Genomic DNA, 21184 nt, shown 5'->3' with positions numbered 1-21184 from the left:
CGCTTCATCTGCACTTGAATGTTTTATTCATTCTGATCAGCGAGGTTCAACGAGAGCTTGACCACTTTGTGAAACATTCTTGCTTGCAGTCAATTGATGACATTATTGCAGCAGTATCACAGTGCACCATTGAGGCAGATGAAAATGGCAAAAAAGGGGCGATGTAAACCACTAATTCAAAGAATTCATTGATCATCCAACACTCCCCGGAACCTTTGGCCTAGGCACTTGGTGTACTGTTTCCTGTGAGGTAAGCATATCATTGCCCCCACCAGCCTACAACAACACATGCATAAGCTTTTTTTTTTTTTTTTTTTTCAAGTGGAGACTCCAAATTGGACTTCTGTGCAAACTTTTAAAGCAGGTGCAAATCTATTTTTTTTTTTTTTTAAAGTGCCCATAAACTTAAGAATTGAGTGATAAGATGGATGTCAATCAAGGGTTAGTTATTACAATTTGTCCAGGTAGTTGTCCAGTGCGGGGATGCCCTCTTTGAGCCCTTTCCGCTTCCTAATTTCAGCAACTACTAGAAAGGGTTTGCTGGCGGGATCTCTGGGGTCACCTTGGAGGATTTGCCAGTGGTCAAACACACATTGAGGAAAGGCTTGGCCCCCGGTGTTACTACGCAGGTCGGCAGTGAATCCTTGAAAGAAATGACATTCACCTTTTAGCTACCCGATCCGTATTTTACATACGCCGAGGAGCCCGACACAATCCAAGATGACGACTGAAATGTGCTTATACGTCCCAAAAAAAAAAACCTCGGGGGTGTTGCGTAATCTACTTACCGAAGGATTCGTTGACAGGCAGGTAGGCTTTAACCACAAACATGGGAGTTCCGATCACTTGAGATTCCTCAAACACGTGACCCCGTTTCCTGTTCAGAACACCGTAGATCCCGCCCACCACTGCCTCGGGGCACTGAAAAGGAAAATGTCGGCGTTGGACACCAACAGTGGGGAGAGAAATTTCTTTCGGCAAACCTGAATCTCCACCAGGTAGACCGGCTCCATCAGACGAGGTTGAGCAGTGAGCTGGCAGGCGTACAGAACCCTGCGAGCCGTGGGAATGATCTGCCCTCCGCCGCGGTGGATGGCGTCGGCGTGCAGCGTCACGTCGTGGATGTCGAAACGGACCGCCCGCATGTTCTCCTCGCATAGTGCGCCCTGGAGAATCAGAAAATTAACCCTTTGACTTCACTCGGATCGCCTTCCACAGATGGCTACCTCTTTAGTAGCCCACTGGAAACCAGCCACCACGCTGTCCTTAATCTCGTTGAGATACTGGACCCCCTTGGTCACGTCGATGAGCAAGTTGGGCCCGCTTCCGTCCGGACCGAAGCACCAGATCTTCCTGGCTTCGGACACCTCCCACTCGTACTTGTCGGCCAGGTAACGCGCGCGAGCTTTCAGCTCCTGGCGGGCCGTGACGTCGCCCTTCTCGATGTCTTCGGCCAAGCCGTCCGGGAAAGGACGGGACTTCATAAAAAGACGATTGTGCTTGTTTGGAGACTTGGAGAGACACATCTGGTCTGATTCCTCAGTTACTGTCTCTCTGTAAGACACAACTGGGTCTGATTTCTGCAAGGGGGGGGGGGGGGGGGTGACAAATGAGGCTTATTAAAGCTTTCGAATTGGATCTCATTTGATTCTAGGTGTGACTTCCCTACCTTGAGTGGAATGCAGGCGTGGTCCTCCTCCAAGTCCTTGAGGCAGATCTCCAGGTGCAGCTCTCCTGCTCCTGCAATGATGTGCTCCCCAGACTCTTCGATGATGCACTGCACCATGGGGTCAGACTTGGCCAGGCGCTTCAGGCCCTCCACCAGCTTGGGCAAGTCGGCCGGGTTCTTGGCCTCCACGGCAACTCTGACGACGGGACTGACGCTGAACTTCATCACCCTCATGTTGTGTGCCTGCGGAGGAACATTATTTGGTTTGCTCCACTAATGATGCTATATATATATATATATATATATTTCATTTGGAAGGTCTAAACAACTTGAAGCAAACAATACTTGTTCAAAAGTAGTGATGGTCCCCGTCTTCACCAGGAACTGGTCGACTCCGACAAGGCCTACAATGTTGCCACATGGAACATCTTCAATAGGCTCCACATATCTTCCCATCATTAGGATGGTCCTGAATAAGAGTATAAAGGACACCTTGAGAAAGATCTTCCACTTTTGAAGTTTTTTTTTTTTCTAAAATTTGCTGACCTTTGGATGGGCTTATTATAGAGATCTTCTTTCTTCCCAGGGGTGAAGTTTGGCCCCATGATGCGCACCTTCTGGCCGGTGGACACGCATCCGGAAAACACACGGCCAAATGCATAAAAGCGACCCTTGTCACTGGTCGGGACCATCTTGGAGATGTACATCATCAGGGGACCTTTGGGATCGCAGTTCTTAATACCTGTAAAAAGCCAAGACCATGTCACAAGAGAAGGAGAGCACTTGAGCCACGTTCCGTTTCCTACTGACCCATGGCGGCTTCATCATCTCCCGGACCCTCGTAGAGAAGCTCACAGCGGTATTTCTGAGCGGTGACAGGTGAGGGCAGGTGGATGGTGATCATCTGGAGCAGGGCCTCCCCGGCAGGCAGCCAGCGACGCATCACCGCCTTCAACAGGGGCTTCCCCTCCTTCTCTTTGTCCTCCGAATCCAGCTTGATGTCAAGCTTGTCAATGAGTTTGGTGGTCTCCTCCTTCTTGAAATTCATGATGGCGTCAAACACCTGATGGAGACAATTGCAGGTTGAACGGGAATTCTTCAGTGAGGCATTCCGACGGCTGCTCTTCACCTTAAAGATGGGGTCCAAAATGAACTGACAAAAAGAACGAGGATATTTCTGGCCATCGGGACCCGTGGCCGTCTTGGTGAACTTGCCGGTGCTCGGATCGACATATCTGCGAGGAGCATGTGAATTATTAAATGTACAATAGTTATGGAGGGGAGGGGGGGGGGGGGGGGGTTGTGGAGTCAGCCGCTGTACCTGTCCCCCCACAGTTTCTTCATCATGTCTTCGACTTTCTTACACCTCTCTGCCGGATTCATCTGAGCTTCTCCTTTTGCAACAAACTTAGCCACGTACATCTCAGCAAACTGCTTCAATGTGAAAGCCCAGCCGTGCAGGCCGGATCCAAAACCCACCGTACCTATAACGGGGTCAATCTGAAGACAAAATACGGGATGTTGTTCTGAAAAACACCATTGCTGGCGCCAAAGGCATTTCGGTGCCCGGCTTACCAGGATGTTGCCCATGGGTCCCCCTTCATCCTCTCCATAGGTGGAAATAATGACGTTAACGTTCTCTATGATTCGCTGGAAGGTCCCAAAGAGCTCATCTGTGTCCAACTGAAGTTCTAGCAAGGCCCGGTCCATTTTGTTCATCATCAGAACCGGCTTGATGCGCTCAGCGATGGCTTGGCGCAGTACGGTCTCCGTCTGCACGCACACCCCTGCGAGAGCAAACGAGAGGTGAGCCTAACTGGAGAATCGTGCGGCGGAGGTGTTTGACGGAAACTACCAGAGACACAGTCCACCACCACCAAGGCTCCATCGGTCACCCTGAGGGCCGCCGTAACCTCAGATGAGAAATCGACGTGACCCGGAGAATCAATGAGATTGATGAGGAAGCCGTTTCCATCTTTGCACTGCTTGATGAAGACCAAGTCCTTGTCGCTGAGCTCATAGTATAAGGAGATGGCCCTGCGACAGCAGGAAAAGGAGAATTTCATTTTTGGACCAGGATCCAGTCACATGACTCATTTTCAATGACTTGATACACATACGTGGATTTGATGGTGATGCAACGCTCCTGCTCGTCTTTGCGCGTGTCTGTGAAACGAGTCTCTCCGGCGCGGGATGAGGCAATGATGCCCGCCTTGGACACCAGCGAATCCGTCAGCGTGGACTTGCCGTGATCCACGTGAGCGATCACGGACATGTTCCTGATGTTGGACTTTTTGTCCATGATGGCTCGGATCTGGTCCACCGTGAAGTTAACCTGGTAGAAAGGCGACACGTGCTTGCGTTTATTTCACATGAAGGTGCGTTTCATTCGTGTGCGCTGGTTCTGCAAGGGTTCCAAGTTGGGTTATAAAAAGAAAGTCATTTGGAAATTGAATATATCAAGCTGGCACTGCAGACTAAAACAAACGTCGTATGGCAGTAAACTGGCTGCATTTTTTTTTTTTGCAGCGTGACCAGCCTCGACTAGTTCACGTTAGCAGAAAAAAAAAAACCAACTATACTAAACCTTCATTCTACCTAATTATAACCATTATACACAAATAGCACAACAAGTTGTGTCACAAAGCACAACATTTCTTCCTTTGTAAAATTGGTATGTTCTTTAAGTTTTCTGTTGCCAAATGACAACATTGTAACAGTTTGGTTACAAAAAAAAAAGTGTAATATCTTAATTTCAAGACATATTAGCATAAAAAAAGTAGATGGCCTTTACTTTCCTTTTCAGCCCTCGGGGCTTGAGTTTGACATTTTCAAAAGTAAATCATGATCATAAACATACGATCAGTGTCAATCAAACTAAACATGATGGTACGAATTTGGGAAGGTTACCTACCTCATGATGCAACAATAACAAGTCAACGTAAGACGTCCATATTTGGACAACCCACACTAACTTATTTTGTCTGCCTGTCGTGATTTAATGGACGAAATTGATTGCGCAATGGATGCTACTTTCTTGATTAATTCTATTTGAATCACTTTACGTTATGGAGTGAGTGAAGCCTACGTCATTTTTGGGATTCAGTTGAATCATATCACATTTATTGGATATGACGCGAAGCAACGGCGGATAATAATAATAATGATTTGCCGTGGTCGTCAGTGGAGAAACTAGGCCGAGGCTACAGCCTGGTCCCGATTATTTTTTCTTTTATAACCACTGAATCCATCACACAAGCGCACATACACTACTCAACACACACATATATGTTCATACCCGCACGCACACACACCTAACGGGCTCGATATGCGCGAGTTGCGTTCATATAACAACAACAACGTGAAGGTTTTTTTTTTTTTTTTTTGGTCAAGCTCCTGATAAGCCACGACAGATTGTTCAGTGCACACATCAAAATAACGCGAGTCGACACAGACTCACCATTTTGACAATTTGTGCGTCTTCGTCACGTTATTGCTGCGGAACGACGCGGTGGCAAAGTGCGTGCAGAGACGCCGCAGTTTAGCCAGGCTGCGCTGAGGCTTTTGAACACCAGAGGGCGCTACTGTGCCTTCCTCCACACGCATCTTTGTGTGGATAAAGAGAAAGACCCAAAAAAAGATGATTAATTCTTCTTATGTGGACAGCGACGTCTGTTTCATGATTTTAAGGCCTAAATAATCACAATGAGCTTCCAGCAAAAACTTCACAACCGCAATTGACTTTTCTTGGATTAATAGCAGACCTCCACCAGAAGAGGGCAGAGTATGACAAAGAAATGGATTGAGAAACAAGTGCGTAGGCAGAGAGATGACGTTTCCGATGCTGCAAAGCATAGTCTTGGGATCTCTGTAGACCTCATAACAAAAGTGTGAAAAAAGATTCAAAGGATTTGCCATGATGACACACTATTAAATGACGTAGAGTTATTCCATATCAGCCATCACCTGACAGCCAGTCAATCAAATGAGAAATTTGCTCATTTGAATTATTATAGTGTTCATTTATTCGCATAAAGGACTTCTAGTGGTCATTTATTAGCATGAATATGACTCTTATTATTATTGTCCTATTTCACACGTCATTTTCAAGCGACTGCTGTGTGTGGTCTTTGTTGATTCCAAAACTACACATGAATTCATAAGAATAAATGAGATCAGCGATTCGTGTTATTCTTGGTATTGAGAGATGTGCTTGACATGTCCTGATTCTGTGATATCTGCGTGCACTTTGAGACGCTTTACTTGAGATTAGACCAACAATAAAGATAGTACAACCTTGTTATTATCCTTATTACCGTGCTGATAATACGTATGTGGATGTATCTAAATGGATTTTAAATGCAAGCCAATATATTTATGAGTGGCAGTAGACTGAATGATATAAATCAGAAGTTCATACAGTGGCTTCACGACATAGCAATGAAGGCATCAATTTTGTTTTGAATGATCTTATTTCAAGTCTTTTTGAAAATGAGTGTCATAAATATTCCTTGTAGGCTCACATGAGCTGTAAAATAAATGTCATATATCAATGATTTGGTGTCGTTTTAAACCGTGTGTCATTTTTAATGATTCAACATTGCGTCCAAGTCAAGCTAAGCATGGTGCAATGATAATCCGTGTGTAGACATTTCTCGATCCTTCTGTTTGTCACGCTTGAAAGATGATAATAGATCTTTGCAAGCGTGCATGTTCCTGAACATCTTATGTAATTCAGGTCTTAATTGGGTGTATCCTTAATAAAATACTGAGACAGATGGTCTTTATTATGGCAGTAAAGATAAGGAAAGTGACACGGTGTGTTACCTCTGACTAAGAGATGATACTGTATGTACTATACACACATACAGTAGTATCACGAAAAACAAAACTAAAAGACGAAGTGAAATTTTACCACGTAATTTTTCATCATTTCAGTTTTCTAGATGTTTCGGGGTGGCTAATATAGTGCCTGATGATGCTTTTTTTTGGGTTCGGGTCCAATGCACTCAAATCTTTTATTTTGAATGTACATGAACCCAACAACGAATGTGAAAGCCCAAGGAGAATTTCTGCCCGATTTGTTGTGATTGGTTTACTGAGCTGGCCACCAAACACTGGATTGGATGCGGATCAGCTGGGATGGGGAATGAGTGATATGGAACTTCAACTTTGTCCTCTGAATCATACTTAGACGTTATTCTCATGCTCAAGGCGCAGAGGAGTGTATTGATCCGACGGAGTGTTTTGATTCTGCTTTCTTTTACTGATGTTTCATCAACTTGTTGGATTATTAAGACTGGCCACGATTCGAGAGTGACACACACTTGAGGAAACCTAAAAGATTTTTCGGGTTTCAGTGGAAAAAAGTAAGTATATGGGTGACAAATGGCTTTAGCGTTGTATCTCAAAACAGGAATGGAACTTTTACATTTTTTTAGAAGGTGAAAAAGTAAAGCGAAGCTCTTCCACGTAGGGTCAATTCAACTAATTAAGCAGTATTTATTTAGTATAAATCTAGCTATATATATATCTTAACATGTTACCATTTTTACGACACACTTTTACACCGTTATTCAAAAAATTGGCTGATATTTAAAAAAATATATAACATTTGTTTGAAAATGAATAGGATTTGATTTTTGTCATATTGCACCTTTTTATTTAAAAAAAAAAGTCAGATTGAAGTATGATATCTGACAAGCATATAACTGGCTGAAAGCTAAGGCGTTTATTTTGTTTGTTTTATTGACACACCAATCCCCAAATGTATGCACTTTATACAATAAAGATACTTGTTGTACTATCTTTGACCATATCGTTTGTTCTAAGAGATTCCTCATTTCAGGTAAAAGCTAGGATGGATCTAATTGACCTGCTATTTAGGACCAAAGATGAAGCCAGCAGTTGCCACGGCAACCTTCCTTGGACCATCACCATGTATGACGTAAGTACTGCAGCGCAACCCTGAAAATAGGATTCTAATAAATGCAATAAGAATGATCTCATGCTTTAATTGTCTTCTCTTATGTGGCTGTGTGACAAATAAACAATTGCCAATTCAAGTTTGTGGACTCGCGCTGTTTAGAAAGAACATGGCAGAATGAAATTCAGATATAGAAGTGAGACCATATGAATGGAATTGTTTGAGGGCTCATCAAGTCCACGTAGAAGCAAATTTTACATGAATAGCAGAAGAAAAAAAAAAAGTCAATCAATTATTGCAAGTTATAATTTATACATAATGTACATACCATCCTCTGTAGAAGTTGAGCCCGGAGGGAAAAGATACCGATGAATTTTTGGACATGGTTCTGGGGGGGAGCGAGTCTTCCTCAACTCCGACCTCCCCGCCGTGGTCCCCCCGTACGCCGGACAGCGACAAGTGGGAGGACTCGTTGGTGGACAACCTCCAAGTACCTTCCTGCACTTCATTTCCAGGCTTGGACATGCCTCACCTCACATGCATGCAGCTTCCAACCTACAAGCAGGAAAATGAAATCAATTCAGATGTTTCCATTGATCTAGGTAGGATTTTATTTGTAATTCACAAGTGATGATGTCACCAAAGACACATTGGAATCTGCTGTTGGATTCATTGAAAACAAACCACACTGTCACAAGTTGAGGAAACAATTTGACTAACCTTTCCCAATAGCGGCTGTAAAATTACGATAATACGTGTAAAAAAACGTGTGTAGGTGCTTTAGGTCGGTGAAAAAATAACAGTTTGCTTACTGCTTTTGTGTTTCCAGGCTGGGAGTCGGACGGCCTCCAGGAAAAGCTGGGAATGGCGTATTACCTCACATCAAATCAAAGTTCCGCAACCTCGTCCAATCAGACGCTCACAGTTAAAGACCTGCTCTTATCCAATCTGGGTCAAAAAGTAAGCAAAGAAACATTTCAGTCAATTAATTGTTAAAAAGTACTATAACTCGAATACATACAGTCATGACAAATAGGATATTAAAAAAAAATTGCGACATTGTTTGCCTCTATTCAAATGGACATTGTGCTGCTCCTTCTAGTGTGCTTATCTTGGCCACCTGGGGGCAGTATAATACAAACGCAGAGACACACACAAAGAAGAGTGTGACACTTTACTCTCGACACGTGTCTGTCGCCAATATAAATTGTCACCTGCATCTCAAGGCGACACTGTTTCGGGACAACACAGACAACCATTCAATGTGAACGGAACCCAAGCAACCCACACGCAAACCAGACAATGTAATGATTCTTATCAAATAATTTAAAAAGGTGCGAAAAGTATGATATTTGACCCAAGAAATCTCTCAGCCTGAAATCCAATTACAATTCCTTAATAAAATGCCCCTAAGGTGCACATATTCCACATAGTGCACAATTCAATAAGGGAAAATTGTTCAATCCAGGGGAGCTGTCCTCTTAACATATTTAATATGTTGACATTTTGATATCGTAGAAAATCCCCCAGCATCCTTTGCAAGAGCTTGTTCTTAATGAGGATGAGAAGAAACTCCTGGCAAAGGAAGGCATCAACTTGCCCAGCGAGCTGCCTCTGTCCAAGGTGAACGAAACACACACACACACACACAATGAATTGCACAACCTCTGGCGGAAGCTGCAACTTATTTGCAATATTTTTCAATTGTGTTTCATCTCAAGTGTGAAGAACGCATTTTGAAGAAAATCCGGCGGAAAATACGCAACAAGCGCTCGGCTCAAGAGAGCCGCAAAAAGAAGAGGGAATACGTGGACAGATTGGAGGCACGGTATGAACGCAACAATTTGTCAACCTCAAAAGGAACTGTTTTCTCAGTCAAAAAAAAAAGTTCAAAGTTCCTTAATAACAAATAAATGAGACAAAAGAGCAACATGGATTTGATGCTCTACCCAAACGCTTGGTAACTAACATACTGTAAAAGTAATCTATCTATAGCAACCAACCTTTGTCAGCCACTAATCCTCATCTCCCACGCTCCTCCAACACCTCCGCGAGCATCATCATCATCATCATCATCATTAGATGCATTGCATTGTTTCATGTCTGCCGCTACCAATCACTCACTTCACCCACATCATTTGGCAAACCGATAATTGGTCGGCGACAAAGCCAGCCTCAAAGAAACAACACAGCTGGATGTTGTTCTTTGTTCTATTGATTTCACTCATGTCTAACTTTGTAGTCTTATGTGCAAAAAGGAGAGTTCTTTTCTTTCATTTTACAACATTGAAGAGATTTCACTTTGTTACAATATAAAGTACAGCTTGGATAACAGGGCAGAAAATTTTATGTGGCCATCAAAATAATCCCATACACTGTCAAAAGTGAGAAGACTCCTCGGCCGTAATTTCCGAACGTCCCACTCGGCAACATTCGACATAAAAATGTTCACTTTATAATCACCAAAGGAAAAACATAACGAACGGTGAGCTTTCACAATCCGGCTGTTGTTTCGCCGAGTCAGCATTCATTGGGATAATTTAGCCAAGCGCAAGCAGAGAATATCGCCGGGGTGCTGTTATCAGTCATGACTCAGCTCAGTTGAAAAAGTGATAATGGTGGATGAGAAACAAGAAGAAGCAGAGAGAAAGAAGGGGCTGGAGTCATTGATAAAATGACAGAGAGATAAAACTCAAGCAGCTATTGGCAAGGGAGAGGTGGAAAAAAAAAAAGGGGGAAGACAATGCAGCATGTTATCATGAGAATTTTTTTGTTCCCCATTGAATGTGCCTTTCCGTTGGCTAGGATGTCTGCATGCAGCACTCACAACCTCCAACTGCAGAGAAAAATCCAGAGACTGGAGGAAACAAACAAGTAAGATAAGATTCAAATGTTCAAGAGAAGAACCAAAGGATGTGATATTTGACCGGAATCGCTATGTAACAACGTGGATATAAAAAGTCGACACACCCCTTTTTAATCTATACATGATTGGAAAAGTTTGTTTAGAGTGCCTCTCCTAAACCCAAAATAAAGTTCAGAGGTTCTCGTATGCATTTCCTAGCATTTTTGTAGTCACGTCTTAATGGAGAAAATATGGCCCGACGGTGACATTATGAAAAATGGCACATCCCTTGGAAACTGATAAAAAAATGAGAAGAAAACTCATCTGGGAGGCTGTCAAGATAAAATGAAAGTTCAAAAAGTTCCGTTTAATACCAGTGACATATCGTCTGCTTTTTTGCATTGCGTCATCATCCGTTGAGGCTGAAAATATTAACCTGCATATTTTGATAATAAATTAGAAAGCACAAATTTGTCTTTTCAAAGTACAAATAAAAAGTCTGCATTCAAATAAATGCACATTGCTACCTGTCTTTGCATATCAGCGCCCTGTTGGAGCAGCTGAGCCAGCTCCAAGCGCTCCACCCTAACAGCTCCAACAAAACAAAACAAAGAGGGACCTGCCTCTTGGTGAGTTGCACCATATTGTTTACAATTATCTACATGCAATATCACAATATTAAAGGTAGCAGCTGGCCATGGAAGCCCCGTGGCTTACTGTTGTCTTGATTATTTTTTAAATCTTAATCAAACTAAATGCGTGAAAAGCATCTGTGGCTGCACGTTGTGTTAAAATAAAAAATAAAAAGTTGTGGATGTTTTTACTTTCTAACCGCCCTTCCTCGCCCTCTTGTGCAGGTTTTACTCCTCTCTTTCTCTCTTATTATTTCTTCAAACATGAAGCCGGATTCATACAGTCAACTAAGCCAAGGAGAGTACACTGAGACATCAGGTGTGTATTTAGGACGTATTCATGATGGCCGCTCAAGTTTGAATGTAAACAAAATGCAGCGTTGAAACGGACAAATCTGATTGGTTAATAACAATTACAACTTAAAACGTAGGTCAAATCTGATCTCAGAAAAGGCCGTGCTGGCTTTGACTCTCTCTCCTCCACACAAAAACATAACGTACCTTCCCTTCCACGTCTATGTCCCTAGTGCCATCACGCTCCTTGCAGTCGCTCGATGAAGTGAAAGAGGTCGCTCCTCCGCGTCACCTCCTCTCATTCTCCGGGAGTTTGTCGACCTTCCGTAATGTAGTGGAGCAGCTTTTGAAACATTCGCCCGTGGGGGAGCTGCCAGCGTGGCAGCAGCATGATCACAAGCCAAGCAATGACTATTGATGCCTCTGGAGGAGAGACACTGCAAAGGCATACAGGCACAGCATCAAAATGGACAATCAGCATTGAAGTGCTTGTCAAAACACGCAAATAACATGTTCAACTTGATGGAGGTCAGCTATTTTGACCTGGCAGAGAATGGATTGTGGTGATGCTAGTCCTTGCTTGTTTTTTTTTTCTTGGAGGGTGGCTGTATGGGGAGGGGGTGTCGGCAAAACCAAGCGCTCGCTTTGTTGCAACCCCCTAAAACCGCTTCTATTATTGTAGGGGAAGCCGTAGCAAAATGGCGCAAATACATGGGAGTTCATTTTAATGAGACAAAACCGTGAAAGTACAATGTTGTCAGAGACACTATTGTTTTTCCAGACTATGTTTATTCCATGTGGAAATGTGAATAAAAAGCTTTTTCTTTCTCTTCATCAGATTAAAAGGCAGCGAATGTCCTTGGTGCCGAAGCACGTTATTAGCGTTCGTATGAGTGAGGTAAATGAGGCATAAAAGCAAATATTAGGAGCAATTTTAGTCACTCGAAGCCACTTTCCCTCATGGCAATCGTTTGAGTGCATATATTAGCAAACGGTTTCAGCAGAAACAAACCAAAACATCATTTTTTATTTATTTATGTTTTGCGGAAATTGGACCTGGTTCAAAAAGCATGGGGTCAAGTTGGGAGAATTCATCAGCGTGGGAAATGACAAAAAAAAGTGCAGTAGAATGCTTTTGAAGAATACAAATGAGCAGCTTCAAACTTGATTTGAAACCTGACTCGAAGAGCCTTTTAATCTGTGCCAGTTCTTGTTCAAAGGAATAAAAATAAATAAATAAAAAAGAAACGGTGTCATAAATATGTGGTGGGAACGTGACCTCCTCTCTTCCTTCTTGCATATGGGGACATGGCGGTGCATTCATTCTGCTAATTAAAGCAGAACCGTGGCTTGTAAGAAATGCGAATTAGCCATCATTCAAATTCTCATTCCAAAACCTGACAGCCCGAAGGAACTTTTGAGTAAAAAAAAAAAACATATCAAGTCTCGCATTGTCACATCAATGTGAAGTGAAAATGTAATTAACTTGTAATTTTTTTTTTTTTAATTTGACATCATTGTTTAGTTGTGTGTTGTGAGATTTTTTTTTTTTTTTATCAAGTCAAATACATGTTGGGCTACCTTTGCTAAATAAAGGTTAGGAAACACTACTGGACCATTGGGATTTCAGCCTGCTTGAGTATTGCGCCCCCACATGGTCAAAAGGTGAACATGACATGAGTGAAGTATAAAAGGCTTTGGATGGCTTGGGCATCACTCCTGCAGACGGGAGGGAGGATGCGATGAAGCTCTCGAGAAGGCATGACAGCCTATTTGCTTTCACTCATTTGATCAGAAATAACTCATTCCACACAATAAGGACAATGGAGATTTTTTTTTTCTTACCCACTGCAACACAAATTCTGAAGAGAAACTGAGTTGCCTTTAAAGTGTCTGACCGTCCGAGCCATGCAAAGCAACGGCAGCCTCTCGGAATCGGTACCTGTGAGCGCTTGTGGGGGAGAAGAGGACGAGAGTGAATTCTCCAAATTGGTCAACCCCGGCGGAGCGGGGTCCAACCTGGCTTCTTTGAACCTGTCCCTCAACTGCTGGCTCCATATCCTCTCCAAGGAATCTTCTGTGGATCTGCACGGAGATGGTGCCAACACGGCGGTAAGTGTGCAGGCTCAAATCTGAATCTGATCAAATATTTGATCAAATCAATTATGAGAAATATATCAGGTGGCGATTATAAACCAGATTTCGCTTCAGGTTCGAGTCCTCATCGCTTTGGTTTACCTGGTGGTATGTGTCCTGGGTCTTGTGGGTAACCTCCTGGCACTCTTCCTGCTTCACTTCCGTCACCGAGGTCACCACCACTCCTCCATCGATTGTTTTGTGATGAGCCTGGCGCTTACCGACCTCCAGTTTGTCCTCACCTTGCCCTTCTGGGCCGTGGACACGGTCCTGGACTTCCGCTGGCCCTTCGGAAGGGTCATGTGTAAGGTGGTGAGCTCGGTGACCACCATGAACATGTACGCCAGCGTGTTCTTTCTCACCGCCATGAGCGTGACCCGCTACCACTCGTTGGTCACCTCTCTGAAGATCGCCAGCCCGAGGCGGGCGGCTGCTCGAGCCAAGTGGGCCAGTTTGGCTATTTGGGTGGTTTCGTTGGTTGCCACCTTGCCTCATTCCATCTACTCCACCACCGTTCAGGTTTGTTGACATGCTGTAGCAGTACAGATTTTTTTTTTTGTGACCACCAAATGTTTGCGTTCACAGGTGTCGGCCGACGATGAGCTCTGCCTTGTGAGGTTCTCCGATTCCGCTCGCTTGGATCCTCAAGTACTCCTCGGGCTCTATCAATTGCAAAAAGTGCTTCTGGGATTTGTCTTTCCTTTGATAATCATCAGTGTGTGCTACCTCCTCCTCTTGAAGTTCATCCTGAGCCGGCGCGTGGTGTGCAGCGCCATGGGCGGGGCCGTGGCAGACAGATCCGAATGCGAGCGTGGTCGCCATCGCCGCCGCTCCAAAGTCACCCGCTCCGTCACCATCGTAGTTCTGTCCTTCTTCATCTGCTGGCTACCCAACCAGGCTCTGACGCTTTGGGGCGTGTTGATCAAGTTGGACCTGGTGCCCTTCAGCAAAGCCTTCTACAACGCCCAGGCCTACGCCTTCCCATTGAGCGTGTGCCTGGCCCATGCAAACAGCTGCCTCAACCCAGTCCTCTACTGCCTCATCCGTCAAGAATATCGAGCAGGACTCAAAGAGCTTCTGCTCCGAGTGTCGATCCCCATCCAAAACCTTTTCAATCACGTCCTGAGGGGGAGGAAAGGAGAGGTAGCACCCACCAGCTTGGTCATGATACACAAAGACAATATGTAATTTTGTGGCTTTAGTCTATTGGGAATACAGAAAACCCGATTTGCAAAGAATCGGGACTGACCCCCTACTGTGAATCGAAAAAAAACCTGCAAATAATTGAAGTTCTACCTTGTTTAAAAAAGAAAGAAAAATGGCCTCCATTAATACTTAATTACCAAGAATGTAGCAGATACTTAAACGGCTTACAGATGGTTTGATTATATTTTTAAAAAATGCATCAGAAGTGCATGTGTTGCAGAGCAACAACGGAAATTTATTTCATTTACCTCACTGCAGCCGAGAGATGGTCAGCCATAATCGATGCCTCCCTCTGTGTGCGTATTCGAGTGAGACGCTGAAAAACATACTACATGCATAAATATCGTGACATTAAATAAAGAAAGGCACGTGACAAGAATTCGGCAATGAGAAGCCATGTCCCCAGAGGATGAATGAGAAGACTCACAGGCCCGTCGTGCAGTTTTGCCCTTTGGCAACCTTTCAAGTCTGAACATAGATAATCATCTACAGTATAGCTGCCCACAGATAATGGTGGCCATGTAAATACCAGCCAGACAATCGCCTGCTCCTCCATTGTGTGTACTCTGGCGGTAATTACCTTGCCAAATTGCATCCTTCTTCACGCTTGTAAAAGAGGTCACGTAGAAAACTAGTCACCATTGAATCGAAAAATAAAAAAACATACCCCGCCCCCGAGTTCAATTGTAAGGTTTTTGTGATGTTTAAAAAAGAAAAAAAAGCCAAGATGAATCACTTCACGTTTTTGACCCATTAAATGTGATATAGGACTTGTACGACCAGTTGAAAAAACATGCTGGAGAAGTCAAAAAGATAAAGATTTAAAAGGATGTAGTTGCAAAAGTGTGCACACCCTCTTCTAAGTGAGGATGTGGCTGTTCTATATAATAAAGATCTATCATTCGGACAAGGTTGTGCAGATTTTCTATCCACCGTTCATGCATTTTAATGTTCAGGGAGCCTACATTGTACAATCCCAGCTAAACATGTCCATTTTTTTTTTTTACCAAGATGAACAGGTCAGGGCTGATCTAATAATTTCCCAGCAGGAGGCTTTTTGAAGATGATAGGCCACTGAGGCACAGACTGTCAATCACAGCTTAATGATGTGATAGACAGACCATCTTTCTTTGCATCCTGAACAGATGAAGGAAAATGTGTTGGTTTAAGAAAATGATCAAGTGATCGACACCAAAGGTCATACCGACAGTGACGCTTGTTGGTGACAGGCTGGCGGCAGAATCATTTTTACCTTAAGCTCAATATCGAAAGACACGGACGGGGAGCCAACGCAGAGATTTTATAAACCATGTAATATGCTTCTGGTCTTGGTCGTGCCGCTCGCTGAATTCTGTACTAAATGTAGACATGAAATGCTCTTCTAAGGAAGACCACAAAGAGAGGCATTAACGTCTTCAATTAGGTTTGTGATAAAAGCATGCATTAGTGTCCTCGTGTTGGCACAAGTCACATGACCAATATTGAAGGAACAAAATCCACTCCAGTCATTTCTACTAATGATGTAGTTAGATTTTGTCAAAAACATCCATTTTGGCTGTGAAGTGAGTCAGGGGAGGGTGAAATCTTCAATCAATTGATGCCACTGTGGATTAAGAAGGTTTTAAAAGGAGTTCAGTGAAGGAGCAAAATTAAATGAGGTCTTAGAAGTCGTGAAAGAATATGGTTTTTTTTTTTTAAACAGAATTTCTGAGTTTATTACAGAGAATCATGAATTAATGAGCATGTTTCGGTGTTCCAATCTTAGCTCAGGCCTTCCTCTGTGGAGTTCGCTTCCTTCATATTTCATTTCATATTATAACTCGAGATTTTCCATTGGTATGAACGCAAGTGCTGACCTCCGCAGCATCTTTTCAGAACTTGCTAGCTCAACTCATTTTTGTCTATTTAGCAATGCGTTGCTAGCAGAGCCTTTGCAAACATGACAGCCGCCACCTCAGCACTTCATAGAGGAAGAGTTGCGAAATGTTTAATGGGCCGTGCTTGTCTCTTTGCAGACGACTGAACATTCTGATGTCCTTGACGGAATACTAACTCTGACGCAAAGAATTGTTATCGAAAGGCGACGGTTTGAAAAACGAGTTAATCGCTCAGGTTTTCAGCAACCTGAAATATTATTATTTTTCTTGAAAGTCTTATATCAATATATCTATCCTTCCTCTCCGCCAGTGGCCTTGGCTCAATCAAGGTTGGGAAACTAGATTGTATTTTTAGATGAACATATTATCTGCAAGCTTTTCTTGAAAAACAAACAAGTGAATACATTTCCAAGTGGCTCCTAATTAGAGAACAGTTGTGCGCACACATTGTACAAAATGTGCTCCATCTAATGTTCTCACTTGGCAAACAGGCTATCGTGTTAATATTGATGTTTAAGAAAATGTGGACGGCAGCGTAGTGTGATTATCAAGAAACATCAGTACATAACAAACTCCTGTCAGAGCCGACACGATGACCTTATGTTAATGAGGTTCTTGTGCACAGGAATAAAATCATATCATTATTATAATATTGCCTCAATGCTAAGTAGACCACGACTGACTGACAAATTGCTAAGGACAGCACACAGTGAACGACTGCAGAGGTTGTGCTTCCATTTACTGCCAAAACACAGATATAAAAAAAAATAAAAAAAATAAACCAATTCCTGAGATAAAACATATGTAGTGTAACAGTGAACTTTTTACAACAAAAACATTTTCTTGTCTTATATCGCAATGTAATAGTGACTTTAAGGCAAAAAGTTTCAAGAATGTTCTAGTGGGCAAAAAAAAAAAAGAGGTCACAAAACTTGCGTCCTTTGTGATCCAACTGCTCAAATGTTTGTTTCTAGAGGCAGGATGCATTTTTGATGAGGACAATACCTGAGGCTATTGGTCATCTTTTATCCCCAGTGGAGGATCTTTCCTCTCCTTCTTTACTGTGACAGTCTCTTTGATGGCGGTGTCACCATGTGCTGCTCTCTTCTTCTCCTCCTTAACGAGCTCACCTTTAACCTTCGCGTCGGCACCGAGAGCGCGCGTGGGCTTAATGTCGTCGGCGGCGGCGTTCTCGGGCGCAGCGATGGAGCTCTCGCACACAGTGGGCCCTTCCCACTTAGGAATGTCCAACCCCAGGTGCTCCATCAGCTGCTTCATGACATCATCCACGTAGCCATTGATACGCAAGTGTGCATGCTTGTCCTGCAAGAGATCAAGTCAGAGCGAGTATCGTCTCGCGTAGAGCGTGCGGGAGATGAAACGTACGTGCTTAGTGGGCTGCAGGTTGACGATAACCACTTTGCCACCTTTGCGCTTGGTGACCAGTGGAAGGTCTCCGCTAGGTTTTATCTGCATGGAGGTGCCCAGCGTCAGCGCCAGGTCAGCTTGTCTAATGGATCCAAGTGAAAATGTGAGAAGGGATCTTACACAGTGGCCGTGGATAAAGATATGGGAACATACGCATTGGATTTTTATGAAATTGCTGGAGCGAGAGTCATTACGGCAATTATGCGTGAGGAAAAAGTGGAACAAGCAAACAGTGGACACTTCCCAGTTCCTCCCCTACTTTTGTCGACGGACAGTAAAACCTTCCCAGGATAAAAGCTTGAATATTGACACTGAGCTAGCAAATGTGGACATTAACGGCTAGAGATGTAGCAATTAAACCCGAAGAAGGTTTTTACAGTGGTCTTCTCTGCTGGCCAGCAAACAAACTTAACCTGCTTGCGTCGTTTGCGTTGTTCAGATCTCGGTCGGGAAGTGGGTCCTCCCAGTCCAGTATAGTGCTGATCAACTTGCCTCTGTTTTCATAAAAGATGATTGAGACTTGTTCATTTTGCAACAGAGACAACAGCGTGCGAGTGTGCGAATGAACCTGCAGGCTCGGAGTCCTCTGGAGCGCACCACGTCGCAGTGACGTCCTGTTGGTTTGAGGCCCATCACGCCGATCACCTTTTCCCTGACAAACTGCCTGAGAAAACAACGTCGGGGAGAAACCTCGGGAGTTATGCATCGGCTCGATCCAATCCAATTGGCCCAGAAGAATCAAAGCGCTTTGTGATTGCGCACATACCTGCAGCACTTCTCGCACTCCTCCACAAACATGTTTCCGTGAAGCTCTGATAACAAGTCCCTGTCAGGGCCAGAGACAACGTCTCCTTAGATCACAGTTGCTCCATACATGATAACACTTGAGGACAAGTTGAGTGTGATTGGCTCCCTCATGGATATTGTGTGTGCGGCTAGGATTGATTTCTCTGCTTACGCCAGGGCGAAGGCTGGGGCCATTCTCTTCCTGCTGTGTGCTCGTTATTGGGAAAGGTGGAGAAAAACAAACTTGAGGGAAAAGAAGATGCATGAACCTGCTCCAGTCTTTCATTATAGCCAGGGTGCTTGGATTGAATGGAAAATTGCATTTGTTGCTTGAGGTCAGTACATAGCAATGGAACAAACATTGCAGACTTTTTCGCTCAAGGGCTCCTCGCGGACTTTTCGGGGCTGCTGTTTGAATAGTTTAAAATGAAGGATCTTAAATCTAAATTCCATTGGCACACCTTCCGGTGAGATCAATATGAAAAGTCATTTTAAACCACGCTTTAAAGATGGGATTTATCTTCCATTTTCTTAACCATTAAAAATTCAAAACCTAATCTTAAAATTGATTATAAAATGAGAAAGTAGCCAGCAGGGAGAGTTCTCAAGCGTGGGAATGAAATGCCATTAGAAACCAAGCATCCCCTGGTGAGTGATCAGTCAGTCTCCTTTCAGGAAAAAAAAACAAAAAACATGTCGATTTTTTTCCACAGTATAGAGGCCATGAGCCAAGTCACCTTGGAAAGCCGGATCGCACGTGCAAGCCGTCCACATTTTGGCTAATGAGATACTTGAGGTAGCCAGCCCTCTGGAGTCCCAGCAGGGCCATGTGAGTAAGGCTGGGTCGGGCATCTTCAAACGTTGTCTCAAAGTGAGGCGTCTCTCCCTTTTGCTCCAAGGTCCACACACCCTTTGGGCCCCTAAAAATATATATTATGTTTTTTAAGATGGCCAACAAAGTTGAGTACACTTAACTGCAGGGCAGATGTGCTATGACACTGCCTTTTAATAAATCAATCAAACAAGGCCAGTGGGATATTAATATGTGCAATAAGGAGGAGCAGTACTGGTGGAAACATGAGTAAATAAGTTCCAAAACGATTAAAACGTTTCCAGGCAATATTGAATGTTTCAATAAATACTTTGGGGACTGAAAACATATTTAATTGACCAAAAATGATGTGCGTGCTTAACATAAATTGAGTGAGTCTTGAACGTCTACTGCCCTCTTCTGTTCAAACTGTGAAACTACAATGGAAATAAGGTGGAATGGACAAATGCATTTATTACATTATATTTACATTTGATTGTTGCTTGTGTGTCAAAGTGGAGTCGAAGAATGTGAATGTAAAATATAAAAGCGACAGTGAGGTTTTTTATTTTATTTATTTTTTTACCTGAAGTCAGGGATGCCAGTTGAAGTGCTGATTCCTGCTCCAGAGTGCACGACCATATACTTGGACTCTTTTATAAGCTTAGCAAGAGTTTCCACCTTTGCTTTCAGCTCTTCGGGGCTATCAAACGTCTGTATTAGCAAATCACATTGGTTATAAGGCAGAATATGAATCTTGCAGCTAGCATTGATTATAAGCATTTGAGGATTAAAATACCGGGTATTTAAACATTCTAAGGAAACTGACCAGCCGGGAATAGTTGCAAATACAATGTGGTCTCCTTCTAATTCTACTTAAAAAATAAAATCCATGTATAAAAATAAAGGAAATTGCGACTTTCACAGAAACAGACGTCTAAATGTAGTCACGTTGACAATGAAAATAAAAGGTTCCACGCAATTGTGAATATCTTTTGATAAGATATTCCTAAATTTGGGGTATGATTAATTCAATGTACCGTTTGGTTCAAATAGTTCATTTATAACGAAGACTATAGCAAGAAAACACTAAAGTAGCAGCTAGCCAGCTAGCCGAAGCTTGATAGAAAGCGAACTATCAGTCCTAGTGTTGTTTCTTATTACCTCTGGAAGTCCACACACGCCCTTGTCTGCATACGGTGAGAGACCAGCCGCATAATTTACAGACATTTCTAGTTTTTTTATTTGATAAAAAGCGGTCTGAAAGCAGCAGACTTGAATTGTCTCCAAATCCGAAGCTGAGTGGCGCCTAGTGTTGGCTCGTGAGTGAACAATTCGTTGAAAAGAACGAATCTTTTCAGTGAATGAGGGTGAACTAATCACTTCCTAAAGTGATCCGTAGAACGATTCGTTTGAACGAATCTTTTGAGTGAACTGATTCTAAAGATTCAGTTTACCTAAAAGAAATGGAATGCACATAACTGGTGGAGCCTTTCGCTGACGTCATAACTCCGCCTCTAAAGAAATTGCTTCCAATAGGGAAAAAGGGGCAACTTTCTCCAGCGTCGCTTTAT

The 21184-nt window shown here is 43.2% G+C and overlaps 4 protein-coding genes and 1 long non-coding RNA gene across 5 annotated transcripts; 2 read left to right on the top strand and 3 right to left on the bottom strand.

Moving 5' to 3' along the window:
* Window positions 1-251: 251 nt before the first annotated feature.
* LOC147045930 (elongation factor 2b) lies at window positions 252-5401 on the bottom strand. Its single transcript, XM_085929466.1, has 14 exons — window positions 5130-5401; window positions 3790-4004; window positions 3525-3706; window positions 3245-3456; window positions 2991-3169; window positions 2799-2904; window positions 2480-2732; window positions 2216-2411; window positions 2015-2138; window positions 1670-1912; window positions 1227-1580; window positions 984-1166; window positions 789-921; window positions 252-643 (listed from the first exon to the last, which is right to left on the bottom strand). The coding sequence occupies exons 1-14, from the start codon at window positions 5130-5132 to the stop codon at window positions 450-452; spliced, it is 2577 nt and encodes an 858-aa protein (XP_085785592.1). The 5' UTR covers window positions 5133-5401; the 3' UTR covers window positions 252-449.
* A 2119-nt stretch (window positions 5402-7520) lies between these two features.
* LOC147045929 (cyclic AMP-responsive element-binding protein 3-like protein 3-B) lies at window positions 7521-11784 on the top strand. Its single transcript, XM_085930855.1, has 9 exons — window positions 7521-7616; window positions 7936-8197; window positions 8425-8555; window positions 9114-9218; window positions 9317-9423; window positions 10401-10469; window positions 10985-11069; window positions 11298-11391; window positions 11600-11784. Exons 1-9 carry the CDS (start codon window positions 7530-7532, stop codon window positions 11782-11784), a joined length of 1125 nt encoding a protein of 374 aa, XP_085786981.1. The 5' UTR covers window positions 7521-7529.
* Window positions 11785-12775: 991 nt separating this feature from the next.
* On the bottom strand, window positions 12776-14226 carry LOC147045928 (uncharacterized). The gene is made up of 3 exons (XR_015068207.1): window positions 13865-14226; window positions 13605-13789; window positions 12776-13451 (listed from the first exon to the last, which is right to left on the bottom strand). It is a non-coding gene; the product is annotated as an uncharacterized LOC147045928 (long non-coding RNA).
* Window positions 13275-14690, top strand: LOC147045927 (relaxin-3 receptor 1-like). Its single transcript, XM_085930133.1, has 3 exons — window positions 13275-13478; window positions 13578-14021; window positions 14088-14690. Exons 1-3 carry the CDS (start codon window positions 13275-13277, stop codon window positions 14688-14690), a joined length of 1251 nt encoding a protein of 416 aa, XP_085786259.1.
* Window positions 14691-17307: 2617 nt separating this feature from the next.
* sirt6 (sirtuin 6) lies at window positions 17308-20976 on the bottom strand. The gene is made up of 8 exons (XM_085930940.1): window positions 20775-20976; window positions 20197-20324; window positions 19537-19719; window positions 18780-18839; window positions 18582-18677; window positions 18427-18507; window positions 17972-18095; window positions 17308-17908 (listed from the first exon to the last, which is right to left on the bottom strand). Exons 1-8 carry the CDS (start codon window positions 20838-20840, stop codon window positions 17597-17599), a joined length of 1050 nt encoding a protein of 349 aa, XP_085787066.1. The 5' UTR covers window positions 20841-20976; the 3' UTR covers window positions 17308-17596.
* Between the last annotated feature and the right edge of the window lie 208 nt (window positions 20977-21184).

This window comes from Syngnathus leptorhynchus, chromosome 14 (genome assembly GCF_054491065.1).
Source record: "Syngnathus leptorhynchus isolate UIUO chromosome 14, UIUO_Slep, whole genome shotgun sequence".
Lineage (NCBI taxonomy): Eukaryota > Metazoa > Chordata > Actinopteri > Syngnathiformes > Syngnathidae > Syngnathus > Syngnathus leptorhynchus.
Note: the sequence above shows the minus strand (reverse complement) of the source record. Positions and strands in the feature narration are given on the sequence as shown.